Source organism: Panicum virgatum, chromosome 3N (genome assembly GCF_016808335.1).
Source record: "Panicum virgatum strain AP13 chromosome 3N, P.virgatum_v5, whole genome shotgun sequence".
In the NCBI taxonomy this organism is placed as follows: domain Eukaryota; kingdom Viridiplantae; phylum Streptophyta; class Magnoliopsida; order Poales; family Poaceae; genus Panicum; species Panicum virgatum.
In genome coordinates, this window is record NC_053147.1 from 49152236 (window position 1) to 49179823 (window position 27588).

Sequence of the window (27588 nt, forward strand, 5' to 3'; positions counted from 1 at the left end):
TGTTGATGTATCCAGGATAAGATATTTTCTTGTGCCGTGTGTTTTTTGTAAAATTCCGGTATGCAAGATGCTTGATTCACATTTTGCCATCAACAGTTTATACATCATCATGCTATTAGCAAAAAAAAATACTAATACTTTATCTTTTCTGCAATTTTGTCCATACTACATACTAGACGCATGAACCGAAGTCTTGATTGTTATGATTTAATTTAGGTTGTTACTTTTTTTGCAAAAAAAAGAATTATTTTAACATTGAATCAGGCAATGCTGATGATACAGATGCTAGACATGTAAAGAAAACAAAATTATCTGAATCCAATGAATTTGAATCGGATAAACAGATGGATGACTACGGCCCGTCACTGTCGTCTCCATCACCAACCATCCCGCCAACGAATGCTTACAATGTTGAATCAAGCACTGTTGAGAATGGAAACTGTTCTGAATCGATTGACTCCGTATTAGACAAAGTGACAGATGGCAAAAGAGTTATATTAGCTGATGATAGGCAACCAGAGGAAGAAAACGTGGCAAATGACAAAGGAATTATATTAGCTGATGATGAGCAACCAGGGAAAGAGGTACTATTACAAAAAACGATTAGTAGGAACGCCTCTATGTTTTTAGAGGCGGGTCAAAATTTGACTCGTTGCTACAAAAAGAGTGGAGTTACTGTAACAATCGACCCACCCCTGAAAATGCATTTTAGGGACAGGTCACCCGCACCTAAAAATGGGTCCATTTGTAGGGGCGGGTGAGTGGGTGACCCGCCCCTAAAAATGCTATTTGTAGGGGCGGGTAACCCCCTCACCCGCCTCTGCAAATAATTTTCAAATTTATTTTAGAAAATCATTTAATTCAAAAAATAGCAAAACAAATCAAAAAGTGAAAATTTTACCATAATCCTATTATGATCGGTAGAACTAGAAAAAATATTAAAAACACATTTCATAGTATAAGGTGATTATGAGTGTGAAAACCACAAATTACTTTTGAGTTGTACGTGATATACATTATATTTCACTCTTAACATATATGCTGAAATCTGATTTTTGATATTTTTATTAAATTCTACATATCATAATAGATTTACGGCAAAAATTTCACTTCTTTTATGTGTTTTAATGTATGTTTTCATTTAAACAAAATTTCAAAATAAAAAATCATTTGTAGGGGCGGGTGGAGGCATCACCCGCCCCTAAAAATTCATTTGTAGGGACGGATGGTGGCGTCATCCGCCCTTACAAATTCATTTTTTGGGGCAGGTGACGTCACCATCATCCGCCCCTAAAAAGCATTCCTATAAAAATTCCAACGCATCCACATCATGGATCCACACCCTTCTCACGTGCCACATGAGCCTCCCCACGCGCTCTGCCACCCACCTGTTTCTCTCTGCCTGGTTACTTCTCTCTATCTCCCTCCAATCCTCTCCTCTTCTCCCTACCTCCAATCCCTTCCCCTCCTCTCTCACCACCATGCAAGGATGACAAGCCTCGCCATGCCCCTCCGCCTCTCCCTCCTCCCGCCCAATTTCGGCCTCGGTAGCCACGACCATAGCCTCTCCAAAAGTTCATCTTTTTATGCGATTTTTTGGTGAATTTTCAGGTGATTTTTTTCATCATGATTTCAGACCAAATTCGTGAAATTTCATGAGGCTTTTGTTGCTAGGATCTTTTTGAGCAATATTGCTTCAATCCCCCTCCAAATCTCTCGCGGATCGGCTCGGATTTTGATTTTTCCCAAAATATGAGTTCTTGATAGGGCCTTTGGTTTTTTCGCTTGATTTGTGATAGATTCTTGACCGTTTCACAATCTTCTTGATTTTTTTTAGATTGAGGAAAATCCGGCCTCAACCGATCACATGCGACGGTCCACAACCAACAGACACAGTAATGCAACACACAGGCTGCGGATAGCAAACGCTACCCAACGAAACTAAACAAGGTTCCACAACACTAGAATCTCATCGCACTACGCCCTTGGATCATGCCCCCATCCCACTAACAGGTCACTCTGCTTCTAAAATTCCAACCTCTTTTGGCAAACAACTCCAGCACCATACTCTCCAACTCTCGGCACTTGATCTTCATATGATCTTTCTCTTCCTCTTTAGATAACTGCGACCAGGCCCCTTGTCCAGTAAGCCCCCCTGAAAATAACCTACAAATACGAGTTAGGAAGAGTTTTGCAGAATATTGCATCATTTCAGCAAAGCCAAATCGCCCAACACATTGCTGCAGCTCCTAACAAAATCATTTTTTTTTATCTTTCAGAACGCGACCTCTCAACCAAGAACCTAACAAGTGTGACATACTAGAAGGAGGTTGTAAACCAAAGGTGAAAACACTGCATTCCAAACAAATTTTGCCATATGACACTCGAAAAAAGATGTTGTATGGTTTCATTATTATTGCAGAAAAAACACTTGCTTTCCCCCTTCCACTTTCTTTTGATTAAATTATCTCTTGCCAAAAGAACACCTTTTTGCATATACCACAAGAAAATTTTTATCTTCAAAGGTAGTCTTAATTTCCACACTACGTTTTTGTCAGTAATTCTGTTTTCCTGCATCAAATCAGTATATAAGGATTTGGCAGTAAAACTTTGATTCTTGGTTAGCCCCCACACAAAAGAATCATTAGCCTCAGTCAAGGTCACATTTAGCACCTTAGAAACTAAATCCAGCCACGAGTTCAACTTATCTCCCACCACAGCTCTTCTAAAAGAGATATTCAGTGGTCTTGACCCAAGGACACTAGCAACTGACTGGTTTTTCTTCCTCACAATCTTGTACAACGTGGGATATTGCTGCATCAAAGGTTTATCACCCTGCCAGCAATCCTACCAGAATCTAGTTTGTTGCCCATTCTGAACCAAAAATTTTCCTCTTTCAAAAAAAATGCTCTTTTATCTCCATTAGCCCAGCCAAAAAATGAGAATCTCCAGGTTGTTTTTTTCACCTGGAGAAGATCTTATTGCCTAAATATTTCCTCCTAAGAAGAGTCTGCCAAGTGCCTTCCTCATTCAGAAGATTAAACAACCATTTACTCAACAAGCTAATATTCTGCACTTCCAAGTTGGTGATCCCTAGACCCCCAACACTTTTAGGTTCACACAAAATACTCCATTGTGCAAGCATGTATTTTTTTGTATTCATCACACTACCAATAGAACCTTGATCTATAATAATACAACTTCTTTAGCACTCCTTTAGGGATCTTGGAAAATGATAACATGTACATTGGTAGACTTGACATCACAGAGTTCATGAGGACTAGCCTCCCCCCCCCCCCCCCCCCCACCTTGCTGACAACAACTTACCTTTCCAACTACTCAGTTTTTTTTAAACCTTTCTTCAATCTGGCCCCAGTCACTATTGGACAGCTTATTATGATTCATAGGGATGCCCAAGTACTTAAAGGGGAAAGAACCTTCCTTACAACCAAATATTTGCTTATAAGTTCCTATCTTACTCTTGGCTTCCCCTAGGGAAAACAACTCGCTTTTGTGGAAATTAATTTTTCGACCAGACAATTTCTCGAAGGTGCACAACACTATCTTCATATTCATAGCTTGCTCTGCATCATCTTCCAAAAACAGAACTGTGTCATCTGCATATTGTAGAATTGACAGTCCTCCATCTATGAGATGGGGAACAACCCCCTCTATTTGATTGTTCTCTTTTGCCCTTGATACCAAAACTGCCAGCATATCATCCATGATGTTAAAGAGCACTGGTGATAATGGGTTACCTTGTCTTAATCCTCTCTTGGTCTGAAAGTAATTCCCAACTTCATCATTCACTTGTACACCAAAACTTCCACCGCTCATAATCTTTTTAATCCATGAGCACCATTGAGGAGAGAACCCTTTCATTCTCAAAGTCTATTGTAAAAAAATCCCAATTAACCTTGTCATAAGCTTTCACAAAGTTTAGTTTTAACAAGATCCCACTTTGCTTCTTCCTTTTCAACTCATGGATTGTTTCATGCAAAGTCACCACTCCTTCTAAGATGAATCTTCCAGGCAAAAAGGTTGTCTGGGAAGGCCTAATTATTCTATTTGTCACTGATGTTAATCTGTTTGCTAGAACTTTTGTAAAGATTTTGAAACTAACATTCAACAGATTGGCCCGTAATGTTGTATCATTTTCACTTCCTGAAGCTTTGGCAAAAGAGTTATGACCCCAAAGTTTAGGCTGAACAAATCAAGCTTCCCTTTGTGGAAATATCTAAACATTGCTATCACATCCTCTTTTATGAGACTCCAAAATAATTGGTAAAACTCAGCAGGGAAACCATTAGGCCCTGGAGCTTTATTGTGTTTCATTTGGAATATTGCATCTCTTACTTCTTTCTCTGTAAACTCTTCTATTAGCAATCTATTTTATTCCTTCGCCACATGTGTTATATCTTCCTTTACTGATTCATCCAAAAATAACTTGTCCACTTCTGTGTCTCCGAACAGACTCTTATAGTAGTTTTTAATATACTTCCTCAGGTTTTCCTCCCCCTCTATTACACCTTCTTCTTGTTCTAACCTAAAAATCCTTGTTTTCCTTCTTTTACCGTTTGCCACCATCTTAAAATATTTGGTGTTACAATCCTCCTGGAGAAAATCCCTAGTCTTGGCTCTTTGGAACCACTTAATTTCCTCTTCTCTAAGCAAGTTAGCCAATCTCTTCTTTATACAATGTTTCATGTCCAATTCCTGTTGATTCAGTAGCCCAGACTCTACTTTTATATCTAGTTCCTCTGCCTTTCTCAATAATTCCTTTTTTCCTTCTTATATGCCCCCTGCATATTGACATCCCATCCTCTTAAGAATTGCCTAAGTCTCGTTATCTTATTCTGTCACCTCTGCAAAGCATTGCTTCCTTTCTGTTCCTTTGTCCATACTTCTGACACTAGGTCAAAAAACCCTTCCCTCATCAACCACCCAGGTTCAAACTTAAACTGAGGTTGCTTGTTATTACCCCTATCCTCTCCAGTATCAAGAAAAAGGGGAGTATGATCTGAAATTTCTCTACTGAGAGCAACCACTGTGGTCTTGGAAAAATGTTGTTCCCACTCAGTACTAGTTAACACCCTATCTAGCTTCTAGCCTAGTGTTTTTACATCTATGGTTTAAATTTCATCTTGATCAGTTGTGTTTTGAGGTAGTAATTTCCATTTGGAGTTTTGGAGTTCCACTGCATGTTCTTGACGTGCAACAGCATGAAGGAGGAGGCGCGGCGCTGGGCGGCGTGGAGCCGCGGTGGCGTCTGCTCCTCCCCGCTCCATGGGCATTGTCCTAGAGAGCATCCAGAAGAGGGGGAGAAGGCCGTTGCCCTGTGAGAGATTCTCTACTCTTTTATCTCTTCTCTCTCTGCATGCTTTCTTGCTTCCCTTGGCTAATGCGTCGGCGGCTCCCTGACGCAGTGGTGGCAGTGGGGCATGGGCTAGCTACTCTACAAGAAGCTCGGCTTCGCGAGGGACCTCGACATGATGCGCGCCAGCACAGCACAGCGCCCACTGCAACCCGGTGGCAGCGTTCTCCTACGTGTAGAGGCAGATATTCCACCACAACGGCCACACCATGGTGCACTAGGGAGCATCGCCGACTACGGACGGCCTCCTGCTCCACCTCGCCGCGGCCACGGCCTTCGCCCGACGACCTCGCCACGGCAACGTCCTGGGCCGCAGGTGGCTGAGCGGTGGCTCAGTGCCGGGCTAGCAATATTTTTTTGTTTTTTGTGCGATCTATAGGGGCGGGTGGCCGCGTGATCCGCCCCTAAAAATCAATTTGTAGGGGCAGGTCATACTCTCACCTGCCCATGTAAATGGACTTATAGGGGTGGGTGAGGCTATGACCCTTCCCTACAAATTGATTTTTAGGGGCGGATATATTACGCGCCCTTGCAAATCGCATTTTTAGCTACGAAAAGTAGAGGCGGGTACCGCACCCGCCCCAAAAATATGTTTTCGACCGTTTCTACAAATGGTTTATGTAGCAGTGAGAAACACGAACAATTTGAACCTGATCAAACATACCCACAAGGTAATTTTATAAAATTTTCCTTTCATCAGTAATTTTTTTCATTATGACAAAGTATTTGAATAATTACAGATTATGCAATGACCAACCTAGATTACTGTGCTCAAATCACAATATAAATATCTTTGGCAACTGATGCACAGGTGAAGATAGATGGCATATTTGTCACACAAGATCAATTGTGCCGGCTGGATCAAGAAAATTTCATGAATGATGATGTAAGTATACTTACAAGTAAGAGCCAATTCCCTCAATGCCATTAAATTTTAGCCAATCCCTTGAATGCAATTGACCCCACATGTCATAGACACAAAAAAAATCACTTCAATGCCATTCAGTGGCATTCAAGGGATTGGCTAAAATTTCAATGGCATTCAGAGAATTAACTCTACAAGTAAATGCTCTCTTATGATCAACCGTTTACTTTTGTTAAAAAAAGCTTGTTTCTTGAATCTTTACAGATAATCAGTTCATATATGTGTTGCATGAAGGATCAATCACGTCTGAAAAGTAAAACTGATGTAAATTTTACTTCGAGAATCCCTTTATTTCTTCAATGCAAAAAAGGTGATGGCAACCTTGGAATATATAGAGATGGCAACTACATAACAAAGATTGTCAGAAACTATCTAAAGCATGACATGGTAACAACTATATCTCTGATTGACATGTTATAAGTTTTTTCCTAGTTTGTAATTGTACATGTCTACAACTAACTAAATGTCTTGATTAAATTCTAATTTCAATAAATATAAAAAATACACGTTGGCATTAGGCTATTATTAACGCATCAAAGCGTGAGATACAAGTACTCGACTCGTTGGGTTGGGAGTTTAACCGAGCTGACAACTCACTGCTATGGAATACATTGAGGGCTGGCTTGAGGGGGAGGGCAGCCAGGGCGATGGCCCGGGGTCCACGGAGGAGGGGGGGGGTCCAAAATCTAGTATGTCGTAGGTAGTAGTACTTGGCCCAACTCGGAGTATACGAGCAGGTAGCCAGGCACATGATGGAATATTTTTTTATGCTGGAACAATAATTGTTCTAACAATAAACAAAATTGTTGTTTCGCTCAAAAAAAATTCGCTCAAAATAAACAAAATTGTTCCGTGTAAAAAAAAAATATTCTATTTTTTTATATTTATCACGAACTGATATATTGGACCAACTTAACTTCTTACTTTGGGCCCATTAAGAAGAAAGTAGCTCATCATACCTAACATCCACTCGGGATCCGAGTAGTGCCCGGTTTTCCAGACTTCCGCCCTTCCGCGTCGCGATCGCGACTCGGGGTTCGGCATTTTGTCATCTACTTTTGCCCGGGCCCGGTGCTGGATGTTCTCTTTCTCCAGACGACCAAAATCTCTCCAACCATCACTCTATACAATGCTGGTCACTGCATTCCCCTCTAAAGGTAGTCCAAGAATCATCGTGACATCTTGCATAGTGATGGTAACCTCCCCGCAAGGTAAATGGAAGGAATGTATCTCTGGCCTCCAACGGTCCACAAAAGCAGTCAACGGAGGTGCATTCATCGCTGGGAGCCCCATACACACAACTCGAGCTTGACAAAGCATCCCGGCCCGGCGATGGTACGGAACATACCGCTCATCCCACCGTAGTAGGGAGTGGGTATGTGCACGGAGGGACTGCAGCACCTGATATGGGAACAAAGAAGTCGTTAAAGGACAGAAGTAAAAATATAAATTGAAGTATTTGGTAACACAAATACTAACCTCACCACGATCAACTAGGACGTGCGCTGGGTGCTTGGAGTCGTAGAACGTCTGCAGTAGGGGGAACATGGGGTGTGCCATCCTGCAGAAACGAATCAAAACTTTATCGTACAAACAAACATATACTAAGCAAAAAGTACCGAACTATTTGGTCCATCTACAACACAAAACAAACCCTTATACCTTGGTCACTTATACAAAGAAATCAACTACACAAACAAATCCACAGTGCATATTATCTATGAATGAAAGCCATATTATCCTTCCCACTACTCAATACTAGACATTATATTAATCGATCCATGCATGTACTACCTCATGTCCAAATCTCGAGCAGAGTGCCATCAGCGTATCATCTAAAACTCAAATCATGAGTACACTATCAACTACAACACCATTTCTCAAATCAAAAACCAAACCTTAAACACCAAAAACCACTAATAACTACTAATGTACACGGTTCTAGACATTATATTAATCGATCCATGCAGATACTACCTCACGTCCAAATCGCGAGCAGAGTGCCATCAGCGTATCATCTAAAGCTCAAATCATGAGTACACTATCAACTACAACACCATTTCCCAAATAAAAAACCAAACCTTAAACACCAAAAACCACTAATAACTACTAATGTACATGGTTGAACGAACAAAAAATGGGAGGAATACCTTCGGGAAGGGTGGGTAACATTTCCCCCACTCCCCCCCCCAAAACGCCAGATTTGAGGGGTGGGGGGATGGGGGGGACGGCTGCTGCCGGCGACCTGGGAACCGCTCTATTCGGGGAGGATGAGGAGGGAAAGAGTGAGAGGGTGGGGGAGAAGGGGGGCGGCACGGACCCAGGACATAGCGCCTGTCGCGCCACCCCGCCTGGCGCCACCCCATCTGGCGCGACAGGTGTGACCACATTAGGGCCCCGTGGCACACCACTGCCTCGGTCGACCAGTGTGGCATCCCTGTCGCGCCACTACATCTCTGTCGCGCCAGAGGCAGTGGTGCGATCAAATGGGCTATGTGGTGCAAATAAATTCTGTACGCCATTAAACTTAAAATATTCTCTAAAAAGTTTAAAAATAAAAAAGAATTCTTTGGTTGCTTGCAGACCGTCCAGAGCCTGGGTGCGCATGAAAAAGCACCGGCGAGCTTGGCTCCGTTGAAACGCAAATGAAATCCGTTTCTAGCGAGCCACGATGCAAGAGGCTATCAACTAATGCTGATATTAATAAAAAGATTAGCTTATATTGGTTAGTATTCTACAAGAGTGATTAATATTTACTGATGTAAACTAAGAACTATTAAAACATACTTAAATAAAATTAATGTACAATAAGCTTACTGTTTATTTTTTTTAGTTTTCTGTGTAGTTCTTCAATCATGTATTCACATTCAGGCCTAGTTTGGGAGCCCAAAATCCCGCCGGGATACCGGCCTTTTCCCCGGGATGGGCTCCCTCGTGGAATTGTGACCGGGCTAAATTAGCTCGCCATTTGGAAGTCCGCGCTACAGGGTTAGGAAGCCCGAGCCTCCTATTTTCCCCGGGGCACCTCGACAGCTCGGGCGCGGCTTCCCCGTCCGCGTCGCGAGGGCCGCGACGGGAGGGAAACAACACAGCGCCACCTCCGGCGTCCACCCTGCGCCTCCGCCTCCGAGCTCCGCCATCTGCCCTCGGCCGCCACCCCTCCGCCCTGTGCAGCTGCCCCTCCGCCGCTCGACCTCCCCGTCGATCTGCAGCCGCTCGGCCTCCCCGTCGATCTGCAGCCGCGCCTCCGGCTAGTCCGTCTCTACCTCGTCTTCCTCCTCGGCGCATGTGAGTTATACCCCTCCTGCAGATATGGTTGTTCAATTGCCTAGGGTTTCTACTCTTCCCCTGAGATCTCGGCCAGCACTCCATTCTTCAAGAACCCCTCCTTGTTCATCTGCTCGCCGGTTATTGGTGGCGGCGGCGGCGGGAGGAGGAGGTAGGCAAGGGGATGGCGCAGCCGAGCAAGGAGCCGTGCAAGAAAGAGGCGTGCAACATCCAGGCCTGTCTCTCCAAGAACATGTTCGACTCCAGGAAGTCGGTACCCCTTTCGAAGAATCTGATTGCTTCGTGAGTCCATGGATATTTCTCCATTTAGTTCACATGAATTGGTGGCGGCTTGAGGTATTTGGCCCAGATGGCGGCGTGCTGTTCAGGTTTTAGGAACGGGGAGACCTAGAGACCAACTGGTTTAGGGGGTTAGGAGTCACAAAGTACTCGTGCTACGGTGGTCTTGGTAAATTTGCCCTGTACTCATCATGTTTGGGATTGATGGTGACCACGTTATTGTTAGCAGCTAAGCATGGTTCTCGTCTCAAATATATGGAGGATTCTGGGCCTGGGGATAATTTTCATATCAGGCGCTTGCTGAGGAGGCAAAGGCAAGATATGACAAGGCAATCTTTAAAGCGTGTTCAGGTGAATTTTCATCTCTTTGGGACTCTTAGCCGAACTAATTTTATTTGTGCCTTTTGTGTCGTATAAGCAGCATAATTTCTAACACAAGTTTCTTTTTCTTTGTAGTCCAACATGGGAGCAAAGAATCATACAATTATACTTCCTGATGCTGACAGAGATGCCACACTGAATGCCCTTATAGCTGCTGGGTTTGGTGCAGCAGGGCAGAGGTGCATGGCATTGAGCACTGCTGTTTTTGTTCGAGGTTCAGAATCATGGTACCAGCTTGCCCTATTTGAAATTTTTCTTCAGAATATGCCTTTTTGTCAACTTTTTAGGTGGCATGCTAACTATAATATTCTTATAGGGAGGATGAACTTGTGAAACGTGCAAGTGGCCTCGTTGTTAATTCAGGAATGGTTAATGATGCAGACCTTGGTCCAGTGATCAGCAGACAGGTGTGGTTTTAGAGTACTTAATTACTTTTGTCATTCGAATTATGGTTTCAGTTTATGAGTTAGCTTTTGTCAATGTTGATTTCTAACACCAATTTAGCCCAGGATTTAGGACAAAAGAATGATTTTTGGGCATTCTACCATATGTGAATTGCTTCAGTCTTGCAAGTAATGATGAACTACTGAAGCGTAGTCATGCCCTTTTCTCATATTAACTTGCTTTGGGGGTTTGGCGTTAAAAGTAGCAGCATGGCATTCATATAGTCATATCATGATTGCAGATACTTGTTTTCTAATGGTGCCCATATATTTTTAAATTGGATGATCTTTTGTCTTACAGTCTTGCTTTAATACTCAAAAGAGCTGCTAGTTTGGTAATTAAGGCCCTTTATCTCTTCTCATTATTCATGGTTCTCTCCTAACATTTTACTGTAATCAGGCGAAGGACTGTATCTGCAAGTTAGTCCAAAATGGTGTTGACAGTGGTGCGTGTCTTTTGCTTGACAGGAGGGATATTGTGGTAATTTCAATACTTCACTTATTTATTTGCCTACCTGTAGTTCTACTATATATTGTTGCCACCGGTCCTGAAATCTGTGAAATGTGCAGGTTCCGCAGTTTGAGGATGGCAATTTTGTTGGTCCGACCCTTCTGGCTGATGAAGGTACAGTAACATTTTTTTAATACTTTCAGCGTCTAAGGTTGTTGTGGTGCTAACTACTGAGCTTTTTTTGAAAATTAAGATCTAATCGATGGTAAAAGGTTGCTACAAGCTATATCTAGTGAAGCTTCATGATCTTTAGTTCATTGTGTATTGCATATGTGCTGCTTGAACAATTAAATTTTAATTCCTACTGATCATATTTTTACTCCGGATGATGATGCCTAGTATTGTTTCTTTCTTCCTTTTGCAGCCTGTTCTCCGCGTGCTTCTACTTCTGCTGTTAGCCTAACACGAGACATGCAAGTGCAGCTTCTGCCTCTGCGTGCTTCTGCTCCTGTCTTCATGAATTTCTCAAGAATTTTATCCTGTTGTGTGATGGATGAATTGGACGTGTTGGGATTTGATCGATGGAAAACTACTCTGGCTTGCATTGCGATCGGTTGAATGAATTGAATTATTTTGTACTTTGCGGATTTTGAGTTTTCACACGTGCTTGGATTTTGAGTTACATGCCAAAGTGTGTGTACCTCGTAGATTTGATCTATTAAATATATTCACGTGTTCGGAGGGCTGGAGTGGGCTGCTCTTGGCTGCTGCAGCAGCCAGCAGCACCATCAATCCGAACGCAGCAGCAAGCAGCAGCGCAGCAAGCAGCAGCAGCCAGGGGAGACGGGAGAGGTGCCAAATGCTGCCCGGGATGGGCACCCCTGCGGGGAGATCGCACCCGCGGGGTCTGACGAGCGCAGGGGGGGTTGGCCTAGGGGAGGGAAGCCCCGGGGATTCCCCGGGGATTAATCCCCTCATTCCCAAACTAGCCCTCATTGAGTCAAAAAAACTTCGTCGCAACACCTCTCTTGTATGCATGTAGTGACCTCTACAAGAAGTATCGAATGCTTTGCACAAGTAATTTGCCAAAATGGCATTATTGCTTGCATTTAACTCCAACTTGGCGGGCCTTGCACAGGGCGGCACAGGATGCATATAATTTTATGTCTTTTTTTGTAACAATCATTAATTCTTCGCTCTAGCACCATATTTGACTTGATCCTCATTCCAAGGACCGACAATAGTTTTTTCCGTGACCGCCCAAGCGATGGGATTAATAGCCTCAAGGTAACCCGCCATGCGATCTTTCCAATAAGCATAGTTTCTCCCATCGAGCTTGGGTGGACCACCACTTCCCCCGGCCATTCTTTAGGATTTTAAGCCTAAAAATAGAGCCCTCGCTCTGATACCAATTGAAAGGATCGTGGCCCAAGAAGGGGGGCTGAATTGAGACTTTTTCAAATTTCTACTTAGTCCTTAACCTAGACTAGTATTGTCCAATCTACAAATTTGAAACCTAGTCACTAGAGCATGCTAGCAAAAGGTCCTTAGGTAGGTAAACACACTATCATGATCATTTTGTCTAGATGAATGTACACTAGCAAGATCAAAACCTAACCAAGAGCTCACACTACCATGCTAGTTGTCTTAGTCAATCTACAAGCAATCAAAAGCAAAAATAACAACAAATGGATTTAATTGCTTGAAATAAAAGTAAGCGACACGAGACAACCGGATTTTTTCCCGTGGCATCGAGGAGTTGACGCTCCCCGCTAATCTACGTTGGAGCACCCACACAAGGGTATAGCTCCCTTGCTTCACCAAGGAGCAAGTGATCACCAAGAATGCTCATTCTCCATCTCCGGAACGGCGAGCTTCACACCGTGTATAATCTTCTTGTCTTGGGGCTCCTACAAACTCCAAGAGCTCACCAAGAACCTCCCAATCACCAAGACCGGCTAGGTGCCGTCAAACACCAAGAGTAACAAGCTCCTAAGCCTTCACTTGATCTACACTCAGTTGGCCCTAGCTCAAGCACACTTGCTACACTTGCAAATGATAAATTCTTCAAGGTTAAAGCACAAACAATGTACTAGATCTTCTCTCTTTTGCTCAAAGCACTTGCTCTTCTTCTCAAGGGTGGCCTCAGGTATTCAGGGTGTCAAAGACACTTCAAATGAGCCAGGGGTGCCCTTATATAGAGTGGAAGGAGTTACATAGCTGTTGGAAGTCCACTGCAGAAAAATCGAGACCACCGGAAGAACCGACGGGTTAGAAAGTGAAAGCATCGGTTCAACCGCTCTCTCTGTGTCCAATTAGTAGCCGTTGGGGTTCTGACACAGTATCCAGGCTTGCGTCGTTGCACCGGTGCATGCTCCGTAGGGGCATCGGTTCAACTGGTGCTGAAGAGGTTCACTGATCAACTCAAACAAGCTCTCTGGAACATAGTATATCCAATGCACCGGTGCTTGATTCTGAAGCGTCGGTTCAACCGGAGCTGAAGAGGAGTTGAGGTCCACCAAAACATGCTCTCTGGAACATAGTACATCTAATGCACCGGTGCTTATATTTTTGACCATCGGTTCAACCGGTGCTATAGAGATTGTTGATTTGATTTCTGCTTGCATCCAGAGAGATAGACCAACAGGGCGTCGGAACTTCCGCCAAGCATCGGATGCTCCGATGCTAGGGCATCGGTTAAACCGGTGCTGCTGTTTTTCTTTGTTTTAAACTGAATTGACTTGGATTTGAACGTAACTTCGATTATTTCTTCTTCCAAGCGTTGTGTTAACTTCTATTGACCATCTTGGGCTGTTTTTGAGCGAGTGTGCAAGATTTCTAAGGCCAACTCAATTTTAGTCAAGCTACTAACTCATGAACCCCTCTTAATAGTACGGTCAAGAACTAAAAACTATAAACCCTAGCTAAATCAAGTGTCCTTCATCTCCTTGTGACACTTGAGACTAGAAAGGTCCTTAATCTTTAAAATTGAGTCCTTGTCACGCATGGTTCTTCCGAATTGTGGAGACTTTCACATTTCATATGAGACTAGACTAATCATTATTTTATCCTTCAAAACACACGTTAGTCGCATACGGTTGTCATTAATCACCGAAACTTACCATTAACATCTATCGGCCTAGATGCACTTCAATCTCCCCCTTTTTGGTGATTGATGACAACACAAAGTAGAGATGCACTTCAATCTCCCCCTATCTCTACTCCCCCTATCTATCTCCCCTTTTGGCAACAAAGCACCAAAAAAAAAGGCGATCTAGTCCTGAGCTGGAGAAGGCGGGGTCTTCAGGCTGGGTCCGGTGGAGAACTGAGCGGTGGAGTCGTCGGCGTCGTCGTCCTTCCAGTCGTCGTCGACCGAAGAGGACTTCTGCTCGACCGGAGTCGTCGGAGCAGCAGAAGTAGCTGGAGTAGCGGTAGCAACTAGCTCGGTGACGACCGTGGAGTCCGTCGGAGGAGCAGACGTGACGGGAGTCAGGTCTGGCTGAGTGGGGCGCACAATGGACGGACGGAGCACCTCAAGCTGTGAGGGTGACTCAAAACATGAGTGACTAAGCTGAGGGGTGCTGTAGCTGATGCAGAACCTGCTGCTGCCTGAGAAACTCAGCACGCTGCTCGGCTGTCCAGACACTAGGCTGTGGAGCATGAGCCGGAGCAGTAGTGGAAGTAGGAGCAGGGCTGGCAAACAACCCGGTCTGAAGAAGTGGCAACATCGGGAAGGACGCCAAGGGTGTCTGCACAAAACCGCCAACAGGTGGGGTAGGAGCGGTGGGGTCAAACTGGAGCTGCTGGGGTGTAGGGAGCTGAGGCTCAGGCAGACCAGTGTGACGGTACAGCTGACCGAAGCATCCCGAGAAGAAAGTGAACATCTACTGCTAAAGCTGTAACCTCATGGCCTCCTCCTGCTGCCGGATCCCCTCGAGTACTAATGTCTGGGCCTCCTGCTGGCGAGCCTGCTCGGCTTGCATGCTTAGCTGAGCTGCAGCAAACCGGTCCTGCTGGTCAGAGAGCCTCTGAAGAATGGCAGCGAGTGCATCGGGCTGTGTGACCTATGCAGTGGTAACTGGAGGAGCAGGGGTGCGGGCTGCACTAGAGGATCCTGCCTCATCATCATGAGCATCTCGAGGGATGGTAACAGTGGGTATGAAATCCTCGTCATCCTCTAAGTCATCTAAGTCTGTGACCAGGTAGTATGGGAGCTGGGTCTATGCTGCTGCAAGTGAAGCGTCCTCAGCTGTAGTGGGATCATCCACAACTCTACCCTCAGCCAAAACACGCTCATCCAGAATCCGCTGTGCCCTGCGCTGGCCTCTCGGGCCACGACAACCGTCTCGAGGAGTAGTAGGCGAGTAAAAACTGAAGTGTGTCCTCGACTGCTCCAGCTCATCCATATGCTCATTCTGACTGAGCTGAGCGAGTATCCAGCAGATCCAATGAGCAAATGGATGGCGAAGGTGAACTATCATCCCATCTAAGATCACGTCCTCTAGCTCACAGATAAAGAAGTCGACGAGGTCAAAGTCTCGTCCTGTCATGATATACACTAGAAGCCACTGCTGCAGAGCTGTGATCCCCTCGTTGTATCCAATCCGGAACAACAGACTCTTCCTCAAAGCTAGGTGTACGAAGTGAGCTACGGGAGTCAGTCTGTCCGGTGTCCTCGGTGTGCCAGGCAGGAAGGGCTGCTGAAAGAGAACGCTGACCTCCGCGTCAGATGGGGCGTGAGTCTCATGAGGACGACAAGGAGGCACCGTGTTGCCATAAGCCTGGTAGTGCAAGAAGTGTGGCTCCTCGGCAATCTGAACTCCTAGCAGAGTAGCCAAACGTGCTCGAGTCAATCTGTAATGCCTCTGTTGGAACATAAAGTCAATGAACTGTCTGTCCTCCTCAACAAATAGGGTGGCGTAGAAAACGTGAACCCACTCTCTGATGTACCGAGACCTCTCATTCAGCAGATCTGGTAGACCCTCATATCTCTCAAACAAAGGGAGGATAGGAATGCCTCCTGCTGCCACGCGCATAGCCACCCAATGAAGCATTTTGTGCTCACTGATCTTGATGTCCATCTGGGTATAAGCGTGGTAGAAAGATTCATAGAGCAGAGTGTGAAAGCGACGGTCAACTCCAACGTCCCTCTGCTCGGGAAACCACTGCTCTGGGGTGACATATCTCAATCTCTTGACCCTAGGTCCTGGAATGCCCCGAAGATCAAGAAGCTCAACCTGTGGAGGCTCCTCCTCTGCACCACTGTCCTGACCAACTGCCTCTCTCTCACTGTCACGGCTTGCTGCCCTGTGAGTACCACCACTCGAGTCCGTGGACGTGAGCGGGACTTAAGTGTGGTCTGAGCTGTCTGAGTACATCCTGAGCGACGTAACTGCTGTTGTGGCTCCCCCTGAGCCTGAGAATCTCTGATCCTGAGTGAACCCTGCCTATCTGCTGCATCTGCAACTACCTCTGCTCGCTCTCGCTCTCGGTCCTCATGAGTGCGCTTCTTCTTCTGCACAACCTGCTTGCCCTTGCCCTTCTTATCTCCTGCCATCTGTCAGAGAGAATCAATAGAAGATAATGGAATTAAGACAGGGAATTATGCATATATGAGTTATCCACTAAAGGAAAGAATGTCCTTAAGCAAAGCAAGGAATGATATGAACCTATCATGGTGAGATCTGGTGGATAACAACTCACTAACACCCTAAAAGGAAAATTGAAGTGACGAGATTCGATGTGAGTGAGCAAGGCAAGGATATAAGTAAACATGTGTGTAAAGGATATGAAAACTAAGATACATCACATGCTAGGAGGGGCAGCACCATACCCTTACTTATCCGAGAATCGGTCGAGAAGAAAACAAAGAAAAAGCCTAAGAGGCAATTCCTCGAACACCTTGTGGGCACTCGAACCAAGGGTGGAGGGAACTCAAATCGGGCTTGAATGCTTGTGCGTGGGAGAAGGAGTTGAGCAGGTGGAGCTACGCGCGAGGAGAAAATGCATCGGCGGCGGTGGTGAGCGGCAGCGTGGCAGAGGAGAGGCGGCGCGAGCGTGGCGCGGCTGCGCGCGAGCAGCGGTGGAGGCGGCGTGCAGGAGGCGAAGCTGCGTGCTAGAGGCGGTGGAGCGGCGGCGTAAGGGACTGGCAGCGGCGGCGGCTTGGAGTGGAGAGCACGGGCGCGGCGGCGTACGGGTGGTGGAGCGGGAGCACGAGCGCGAGGGACGGCGGTTCGATTTGGAGCGGATGAAGACAATTGAGACGTTGAGGTGTTGGGCCCGCGAGAAAAACAAGAGAAAAGGTGCGTGCGGGCCCGCAAACCCTAGGCATCGGAAAGACCGATGGTGCTGAAGATATAAGTATCGGTGTATCCGTCGGTGTAAAGTTGACTAGATCTGGTTGAGATGAAAACGTGGTCAACAGGGGCACCGGAAGAACCGCTACGGAAGCATCGGAGCATCCGACGGGCGTCGGTGCAACTGCAGGAGGAAGGTCCAGAGACGCTACACGGGCCAAAACTCCACGCAGTAGCACCGGTTGAACCGATGCGATGGCGTCGGTTCATCCGCCAACCATCGGATGCACCGGTGGCCGTCGGTGTAACGGTCGGAGGTTGTTCCAGAGACGTTGCAGAAGCTGAGCCACGAAGGCTTAAGCACCGGTTGAACCGATGCATGGTAAACCAGGGCGTCGGTTTAACCGGTGGTGAAGAGAAATTTCTGCTGAACTACAAACTCTACTTCTGATCCAAATTTCCAAAGCCAAAGCCATAAACGCTCAATTTGGACCATTTTCGAGAGACAACCTCACCCCTCAAACACTCATACTTATAGTGCTCGCAAGATTTTACATACACATAGGCAAATTAAGATCCAAGCGAGGTTTTAAACACAAAAAACAAATGTATGAGCCACTTTGCTTATGAACTTAGAGATTGAAACCTTAAGTTCGATAGGACGTGGCTCAATAGGCATGAAAGCGCAATATTGATCTCATCACTCTTGTAGAGATGATATATCATATTTAGTATGAATATCTTTCTCGAAATGTGATTTGCTCCCTTGTGATGCTACTAACGTGATGCAATGCCAATGCAAGGGTAGAAATTAAACATGGATGCATTCTATATGACAAGCACATGCATTGCAAAAAAATTAAATCTATCTCATCAAGTTTGAACCCTTGGCAAGCTTCTTCATGATGAACCATTCTTCATGCCATGAGCGAAACCAAGACCACCGGCTCATGCAAGACCCATGTTCATCACTATCTTGACAAGGTTAGACAAGCCCCTAGCATTTGTACCACCACTACAGAATAGGCCTTCGTTCCAGGCCATTTGTCCCGACAGCCTTTGGGCCCGGGACAATAGGTGGCTTTTGTCCCGGGTCCAACGGCTAGCTGGGTCAGTGGGGGGGGCAAGGCCTTTTGTCCCGGTTGGAGACACTAACCGGGACAAAATGGGGGCATTTTGTCCCAGTTGGTGGTTCCAACCGGGACAAAAGGGTACGCAGGCCTTTTGTCCCGGTTGGATCCACCAACCGGGACAAAATGCCCCCATTTTGTCCCGGTTGGTGTCTCCAACCGGGACAAAAGGCCTTGGCCCCCTTATCCCCTTCCCTCTCCGCCCGCCCGAGCCATTCAGCTCACTTGTTTCTTGCTGTTCTCGGCTCGGGAGGGAGGAGTTCTTGCTCATTTCTTCACCACATTTGTGAAGATCTTTGATTCCCCGTCCATCCATCGGTGCTAAAGGTTTGGGGCTTGTTTTTCTCTTCTTCCTTGGCTTGTATAGCTCATTTCATGCTTTAGAAATAGAGAAAATGTGTAGCTAGCTCATTTGTTGGACATTTAGCTAGATTGCATATGTAGGTGTGATTTTCTTTTAGATTTAGATGAGTATGTGGATAGTAGAAATTTTTAGAATGAGTGTAGACACTTCATGTGATGTACTTGTATACATGACCATATTGTGGATAGTTGATTTTTTGTATTCATGAATGAATTAATGAAATGAGTATATTAGAATTTTTTGTAATATGAATGAATTATTCATGAATGTATTTATTCAGTACTCTAGTGTACTCCTGGAACTGAAGGGTGTCAAAGTAATTAGAAGTTATAGAGAATTCTTTCAATTAATTAGAGATTTCTTGAGGATTAATGATACATTTCATCTTTTTTATATGATTTCATTGTTATTTGCAAGAGTTATTAATCTAATCATTGTAATTGTAATAGTAAATAATTTTTGCATTGTAATGGTAAGAATTTATAATTTTGTGGAAAATAAAGGTATTTTTCAGTAAAATATGGCTTCAGCAGCTGGAGAGAGTGGCGCCGGTGGGGGTGATCGTTGTCCTTCTGGAGAGAAGGGCACAACTCGAGTAGGTCGTCGGTCCAAAAAACCTAGTGCTTTTCATAGGGCAGCGCTCCATTATTTGGAAAAAGAATATAGAGAATGCATGGCAAGGGGCGAGGAACCTCCGTTTGATCTTGAGGATTTATTGCGGCGTTACGGTTTGTCACCACCAAACTCGGAGGTTTCAGCTCTGCCATCTTCTTCTGCGCCAGCAAGAAATCCGTTAGAGCATTCTGCGTTCCAACGCAAGGACGGTTGAAAACCTATGTGTTGTTGACCGAATTTTTAAATTTCATGTATAGTACTCCTTTGTTAAGTTCTGTAATGGATTAAGTACTCCTTTTAATTAATCGAGATGTATGATGGATATTGCATATCTTTTAATTATTCATGTTATGTTACATTTAGTTTAATTTAGGTTTGATATATTTTATTTATTCGATACGTGTAAAGAATTCAAATCGATTTATTTAAAATGCAGATGGACCGGCAATGGATGTACAATGCTGACCGACGTTCGAAAGAATTCATTGATGACCTGCAATATTTTTTGTCTGTGGCTGAGACAACAAGCAGAATGGTTTTATGTGCTGCCCGTGTGTTCATTGCAACAGTAACAAGGATTACTCATCTTCAAGAATCCTACACAGCCACATTTTCGCAAATGGTTTCATGAAGAAGTATGTTTGTTGGACGAAGCACGGAGAACAGGGGGTTACCATGGAAGACAATGAAGAAGAAGATTTTGACGACCACTTTCCCGGGAATGCTGGAATCGGTGCATTCGAGGACGATATTCCCATGGAAGAGCCCGAAGTAGATGTAGCAGAAAATGATCCCAGCGACGATCTGGGGCAGGCATTGCACAATGTGCAGGCAGACTTTGAGAGTGAAACGGAGAGGTTGAAGTTCCAAAAGTTGTTAGAGGACCACCATAAGTTGTTGTACCCAGATTGTCAAAATGGATTTAAGAAACTTGGCACCACCTTGGAGTTGCTGCAATGGAAGGCGACAAATGGTGTATCCGACAAGGGATTTGGTGAATTACTCAAACTTGTTAAAAAAATACTTCCTAAGGACAATGAATTGCCTGCCACAACGTATGAAGCCAAACAACTTGTTTGCCCTTTGGGACTGGAAGTGCAAAAGATACATGCATGCCCCAACGACTGCATCCTCTACCGAGGCGAATACGAGAATTTGGATGCATGTCCCGTATGCAGTGCATTGCGTTACAAGATTAGAAAAGATGATCCTGGAGATGTCGAGGGGGAGCCTCCCCGGAAGAGAGTTCCTGCGAAGGTCATGTGGTATTCGCCTATAATACCACGTTTGAAGCATCTGTTTAGAAATAAAGATAATGCTAAGTTGATGCGATGGCACAAAGAGGAACGCAAGAAAGACTCGATGTTGAGACACCCCGCTGATGGGTCGCAGTGGAGAAAAATAGATAGAACGTACCCTGAATTTGATTTGGATGCGAGAAACATAAGGTTCGGTTTGAGTACGGATGGCATGAATCCTTTTGGTGAGATGAGCAGTGGTCATAGCACTTGGCCTGTGACTCTTTGTCTGTACAATCTTCCACCATGGCTCTGCATGAAACAAAAGTTCATCATGATGCCAGTGCTTATCCCGGGTCCAAAGCAGCCCGGAAATGACATTGATGTGTACCTAAGACCATTGGTCGAAGAACTCTTATTGCTCTGGGGCGATGAAGGTGTACGGATGCGGGATGAATACAAACAGGAAAACTTCAACCTACGAGCATTGCTGTTCGTAACGATCAATGACTGGCCTGCTCTTAGTAACTTGTCGGGACATTCAAACAAGGGATACAAAGCATGCACACACTGTTTAGATGATACCGATAATATATGGTTGACTCACTGTAAGAAGGTTGTATACATGTGTCATCGTCGGTTTCTTCCCATCAGGCATGCAGTACGAAAGAAGGGCAAGCATTTCAAAGGCCAAGTGGACCACGGAACAAAACCTATGCACCGTAGTGGTAAAGACGTCTTCAACATGGTAAAAGATCTAGAAGTTATTTTTGGAAAGGGATCTGGTAGCCAACCAGTTCCGAACGAAAACGGAATGGCACCCATGTGGAAGAAGAAATCTATATTTTGGGAGCTACCATATTGGAAAGTCTTAGATGTTCGTCATGCAATTGATGTGATGCATCTCACGAATAATTTTTGCGTCAACCTGATAGCATTCTTGGGAGTGTACGGAAAGACAAAAGATACAGTAGAAGCATGTCAAGAATTGCAACGTATGGAAGAACGAGATGCCTTACATCCACAACAGCGAGATAATGGACGACAATACTTAAGTCCTGCCAGCTATATTCTTAGCAAGGAAGAGAAAGAAATCATGTTTGACTACTTGAGCAGTATAAAGGTTCCATCTGGATACTCATCCAATATAAAAGGAATCTTAAATTTGGCAGAGAAGAAATTTACAAATCTCAAGTCACATGACTGCCATGTGCTTATGACCGAACTTCTTCCGGTTGTGCTACGGGGGATTCTGCCTGATAACATCCGGTTAACCATCGTGAAGATATGTGCCTTCCTCAACGCAGTTTCTCAGAAGATAATTGACCCGGAGAATTTGATAAAGCTGCAAAACGATGTGGTGCAATGTCTTGTTGGCTTTGAGCTGATATTTCCACCATCTTTCTTCAACATCATGACACATCTTCTAGTGCACCTTGTCAAAGAGATTGATATTCTCGGACCAGTATTTCTACACAACATGTTCCCATTCGAAAGGTTCATGGGGGTACTCAAGAAATGTGTTCGTAATAGAGCTCATCCAGAAGGAAGCATCGCCAGTGCCTACGGAATTGAGGAGGTCATTGACTTTTGTGTTGACTTTATTGATGACCTTAAACCGATTGGAGTCCCTGAATCGTGATATGAGGGGAGACTAACTGGAAAGGGTACATTAGGAAAGAAATCTTATGTCTGCACAGATGATTTCTCATTCAAGAAAGCGCATTATATGGTTCTTCAACAATCATCCTTGGTTGACCCATATATCGAGGACCACAAGAAAATTTTGCTCTCCAATTTCCCGGAAAAGTCTGAGGCATGGATTACACGTGAGCACATGAACACTTTCTGCAGTTGGTTGCGGAAGCATCTAATGCATAACATGGATATAAGTGAACAACTGTTCTTATTGGCTAGGGGACCATCTTGGAATATATTAACATACCAAGGGTACGAGATAAATGGAAACACATTTTATACGATAGCCCAAGATAAAAAGAGTACCAACCAAAACAGCGGTGTTCGTATGGATGCCACAGACAATAATGGAAAAAAAGACACATATTACGACTACATTGAAGAGATATGGGAGCTGGATTACGGTCCCAATTTCAAGGTGCCTCTATTTCGTTGCCAATGGGTTAAACTATCTGGAGGAGGGGTAACAAAAGATGAGTATGGGATGACAATAGTTGATCTCAAACAAGCAAAAGGATGAGCCTAAGCGACACATAGTTCTATCAGGAAAGAGAAACATCGTTGGAGTGGAGGACAAGACAGACTTTTCAGAAGAATATAATAATTTTGTTGGCATTCCACATTTCGAAGTAAATGCTGATCCATGCATCCTGCTAGCCAATGATGATGCTCCATACTTGCGCCGTGATCATAATCAAGGGACATTTGTGAAGAGAAAGTCTGTTACCGCTAATCCTTCATGTACTTGAATCATTTTATATTATTGTATAAAAACATAATCGCAATTCAAATACTTTTATTATATATGTACTGTACAATTATACTTTATGTGTTATATATATTATTTTATATATTTTTCACTTAATTACTAGACTCAATTATAATTTTCATTCAATAATGGATTACTCAACTAATTTTATTTATTTCATGAAATTACATTCACATTAACATACTATACTCTCTCACTAACACACAATCTCACTAACACACACTATCTCTCAAACTCACACACTACTCATTAATATCATGAAATTGCTTAATTTTATCTAAAATTCACTTTTTAAATGTTAATATCGTGATAGAATCTACTTTCTGTCGAAAAGCAACAGTTTGAAAAAAAAATTCACCTAATATATTTTTGCATGGTCAAAATAACAAATATGATTTCAAAAAAGTTAAATATTTCATTGACCCAATCACTTGAATGAAAATTAATTATTTTTGTTACGTGTATCAAGTTTATATAGAGATAAGAAATTTTGTTCCATAATTTTTGGAATCATAATTTTATTAACTGAATTAACAAATGAAAGCCAATTTTAAAAGAGAAGTAAAAAGAAACAAAAACAAACATAACATTAGGCGGGAATGAGGGAAAACGGGCCCCTTTTGTCCCGGGTGGTAGATCCACCCGGGACTAAAGGTGGGCCGCGGGCTGGGAATTTTCCCGGCCCGCCCAAAAACCCCTTTTGTCCCGAGTGAATCCACCACCCGGGACAAAAGGTCCTTTTGTCCCGGGTGGTGGATTCACCGGGGACAAAAGGGGGGGCCTTTTGTCCCGGGTGAAGTGGTGGCTTCACCCGGGACAAAAGCCCCCCCCCCATATATTTCCTTTCTCCCTCCTTCGCCCTTCCCCCAAACACTTGTTTCTTTTGGTGCCGCCGCCATCCGTTCCCCTGCTCCCCCCACCGCGCGAGCTCAACGTCCCCGAGCACCGCCACCGTCGACGTCGCCGCCCAGAGCCCCTGCGAGCGCCGCCGCCGTTGATGTCCGCCATCCCGGCCCCAGCCGCGTGCCACCTCGACTTCGCCGCCCCGGCCTCCACTCCGCGCGCACGCCCTCGTCTTCGCCGCCCCCGGCAGCCTCCACTGCACGTCGCCGCGCCGCCACCCTCTCCGCTGCGCGCCACAGCGCCGCCAGCTCCCCGCCTCGTCGTCCAGGGCCGTGCCGCGCCCCTAGGTTTCCCCACCGCCCTGTGTGAGTAGTGTGGCCGGCCGCATTTTCTTTTTTCTTTTCAAATTTTATGTTTATGTAGAATTCAATTATCATGTATGAGTAGTGTTAATTTAATTTATTATATATTAAGTAGAATTCAATTATTAGAATTAGGTGCAAATTTTGTGCAAATGTTATTAGAATTCAATTATGGATATATTAGTAGAATTCAATTATGGAAATATTATTAGAATTCAATTTTGGAAATATTATTAGAATTCAATTTTGGAAATATTATTAGAATTCAATTTTGGAAATATTATTAGAATTTAATTAAGGAAATATTATTAGAATTCAATTTTGGATATATTATTAGAATTCAATTTTGGATATATTATTAGCAACAAATTATGGATATATTATTAGAGAGAATTTCGAGAGAAATAGAGAAGGAAATATAGAATTAGAGAGAATTTCTATTATGATGTATTCATTATTTAATTATGTCATTCAAAGACTTTAATTCATCATGTATTTATTATTTTTTATGTCATTCAAAGAGTTCAATTTATCTTGTATTTATTCTTTAATTATGTCTCGAGCTCGCAAACTCGCGCTAACACACAAACATTTCCGATAGTTTCCGATAGTTTCCGATCGTTACCGATCCCGACCGAATCGTTTCCGATAGTTTCCGATCGTTACCGATCCCGACCGAATCATTTCCGATAGTTTCTGATCGTTACCGATCCCGACCGAATCGTTTCCAATAGTTTCCGATCGTTACCGATACCGACCGAATCATTTCCGATCGTTACCGATACCGATCGAATCGTTTCCGATAGTTTCCGATCGTTACCGATCTAAATATGTGGATTATTTATATAATTTTTTAAGGGTTTTATTTGTATTCATATTTTAGTTACGATAGACCCGCGACACACAGACGCGGAAGACGAACAGTTTCTGTTGAATATGATTGGCGAAGGTCAAGGAGATGTCGCTGAACAAGCTGATGATGGCAGCAATAACGACATATATTTGAATATGTCCGGTGATGGAATTGAGGCACCATCTATTCAGGATGACGCTGCTGCTGAACAAAGTGCTAATGTACATATCACAACTATACTTATTTGTAGTGACAATCATATTTTCATCTGAATCTATATGAATACTATGAATGTTTTTTTTATAGCCGTCTGGATCATCGTCGCAGCAGAAAAAGACGAAGCGAGGCCCAACAAAAAAACTGGAAGGGCGGTTCATTATAACGGAAGTTGGTCCAAATGGCGAACCGATCGCTCCAGAAGCTGCCGCCAAAAAATTCATAAGACAATCCGGATGTATTATTAGGGACCACATCCCGATCAGCTTCAGGCTCTGGAAAGCTTCCAATCCAAGCGAGGAACGGGATGCGGTACCCGAAAGAGAAAAATGGTGTTGGCGGGAGCTTGAGAAAAACTTCACGGTTCCAGCTGAATCCGAAGAGATATGCAAGCGCTGGACCCTGAGTAAGATGGCCGAACAGCTGCGATCATTCAAGAAAATTTTGACGAAGAAATATATCAAGACCGGGACCACACCCGTATTTACCGGCGAGCTCGAAAAGCTCAGGGGACACTGGGATGCATTTGTGGAATACAAGTCTTCAGAGCTTGGGCTTCAGAAGGTGCAGAAGGCCAAAGACAATGCCTCGAAGAAAGTGTACCATCACACTCTAGGCCAAGGAGGCTACAAGCTTGTAGTACCCAAATGGGAGAAGATGGAGCAGGATCTGCTTGACAGAGGCATCCAACCAGCGACCATGAACTGGCCTGAAAGGTCAAGGACCTGGTTTTATGGTCACGGGGGAAGCTTGGACCCATTGACTGGTGACTGCATCTATGGGCCAAACATCCAGCGAGCAGCCCAGAGACTACAGGAGGCCATACAAGTAGCGGCCGAGGGAACATTCCAGCTGGATAGAGAGAGGGATGAGCTGACTTACGCCCTTGGGAATCCAGAGCATCTGGGCCGCACAAGAGGCAAAGGCGTGGTTCCGTGGAAGTATGGGTTCAGGGATTACATTGATTCATATAGAAGCCGGCAAAGAAGAAAGAATGATGAGCGGGAGCACTTGCGAAGGCTAGAGGAACGGCTCATGACACATGATCAAAGACTAGAGGAAGAGGTTCAACGCCAAGTGGCCGTAGCAATGAGCCAGCAATAGCAAGCGCAAATGTTGCCTCCAGAGCCTAGTGTTGCAGCCGATCACCTGTCTCAGCGGAAAAGCAGTTGCGCTTCCACAGACGTCGCCGCCGCCGAGCCCACGGGGATCCAGGCCGCAGTTGAAGCGTCGGCCCCGCAGCGATTTCCAGTGGATGAGATCACCCACCGGACACCTTGTGACCTGCAGACTGCCGTTAAGAACTTAATGTTCACTGTTGCGTACGGTACCAGGCGACGTGTACCACGGGCAGCAAATTCCGCCTAGATACACAAGAGTTGGCGTGGAGCAGGTGTGCCAGGGTTGGGAGACACTCGAGCTTGATATTCCTGGAAGCGATGGGGAGAGGACACTAGCAGAAGCCATTCATGGCTACATCCTATGGGATAAGCACTACATTGTCCTAAAGTCGGATGATCAAACACCAAGACCAGCATCTCAGCATGCCTCTCCAAGACCGGCATCTCCGCAAAACTCCCCAAGGGCAGCACTGTCTTGGCAAGGTTCACCGGCACATTCTCCATCACCATCATCTCATGCGCCGATGAACACTCAAGCGTCACCGTCGCCTCCATGGTCAACCCCTCCGCCGCCGGCAAAGAAGCAGAAACGGCCGCCGACAAAGAAGGTAGCTGCACCGGCTAAGGAGCCTCCAAAGAAGAAGGAAAAGAAGAAGAAAACCAAGGAGGCTCATATTAAACCCTGGGACATGAGCCTTGAAGAATGCGATCGGATAACTCAAGAAAGAGTTAAAGAGCACTTCAAGCCGAAGCCGAAGCCGGAGCCCGAGAAAGTGATAAATCCGATAGATTTGAAATTTTTTAAGGGAATGTGCGAAGCAAATAAGAGAAAATTCATTCCGAGAGACCCCCCTTCAGACTACGAATGCACAATTATCAAAACTACTGAGAAAAAGAAGAGACAATCAAAGTCGTCGTCGTCCGACGTTCCACAGCTCGGAG

General features: G+C 44.6%; 1 protein-coding gene and 1 long non-coding RNA gene across 2 annotated transcripts; one reads left to right on the forward strand and one right to left on the reverse strand.

The window, feature by feature from the left end:
• Positions 1 to 1810: 1810 nt before the first annotated feature.
• Positions 1811 to 7694, reverse strand: LOC120663328. The gene is made up of 2 exons (XR_005670473.1): positions 7259 to 7694; positions 1811 to 2166 (listed from the first exon to the last, which is right to left on the reverse strand). It is a non-coding gene; the product is annotated as an uncharacterized LOC120663328 (long non-coding RNA).
• A 1623-nt stretch (positions 7695 to 9317) lies between these two features.
• LOC120666077 (methylmalonate-semialdehyde dehydrogenase [acylating], mitochondrial-like) lies at positions 9318 to 11779 on the forward strand. The gene is made up of 9 exons (XM_039945866.1): positions 9318 to 9449; positions 9493 to 9587; positions 9653 to 9836; positions 10160 to 10217; positions 10323 to 10474; positions 10564 to 10654; positions 11091 to 11171; positions 11261 to 11315; positions 11566 to 11779. The coding sequence occupies exons 3-9, from the start codon at positions 9751 to 9753 to the stop codon at positions 11757 to 11759; spliced, it is 717 nt and encodes a 238-aa protein (XP_039801800.1). The 5' UTR covers positions 9318 to 9449; positions 9493 to 9587; positions 9653 to 9750; the 3' UTR covers positions 11760 to 11779.
• The last annotated feature ends 15809 nt before the right edge of the window (positions 11780 to 27588 follow it).

What these genes read in the sequence shown, in the direction of transcription:
- LOC120666077 (XM_039945866.1), top strand. Translation starts at nt 9,751, where the DNA reads ATGGCGCAGCCGAGCAAGGAGCCGTGCAAGAAAGAGGCGTGCAACATC. An exon ending in AACATGTTCGACTCCAGGAA is followed by an intron (nt 9,837 to 10,159) that starts GTCGGTACCCCT and finishes TTTTCATATCAG; the next exon opens with GCGCTTGCTGAGGAGGCAAA. An exon ending in GACCCTTCTGGCTGATGAAG is followed by an intron (nt 11,316 to 11,565) that starts GTACAGTAACAT and finishes TTCCTTTTGCAG; the next exon opens with CCTGTTCTCCGCGTGCTTCT.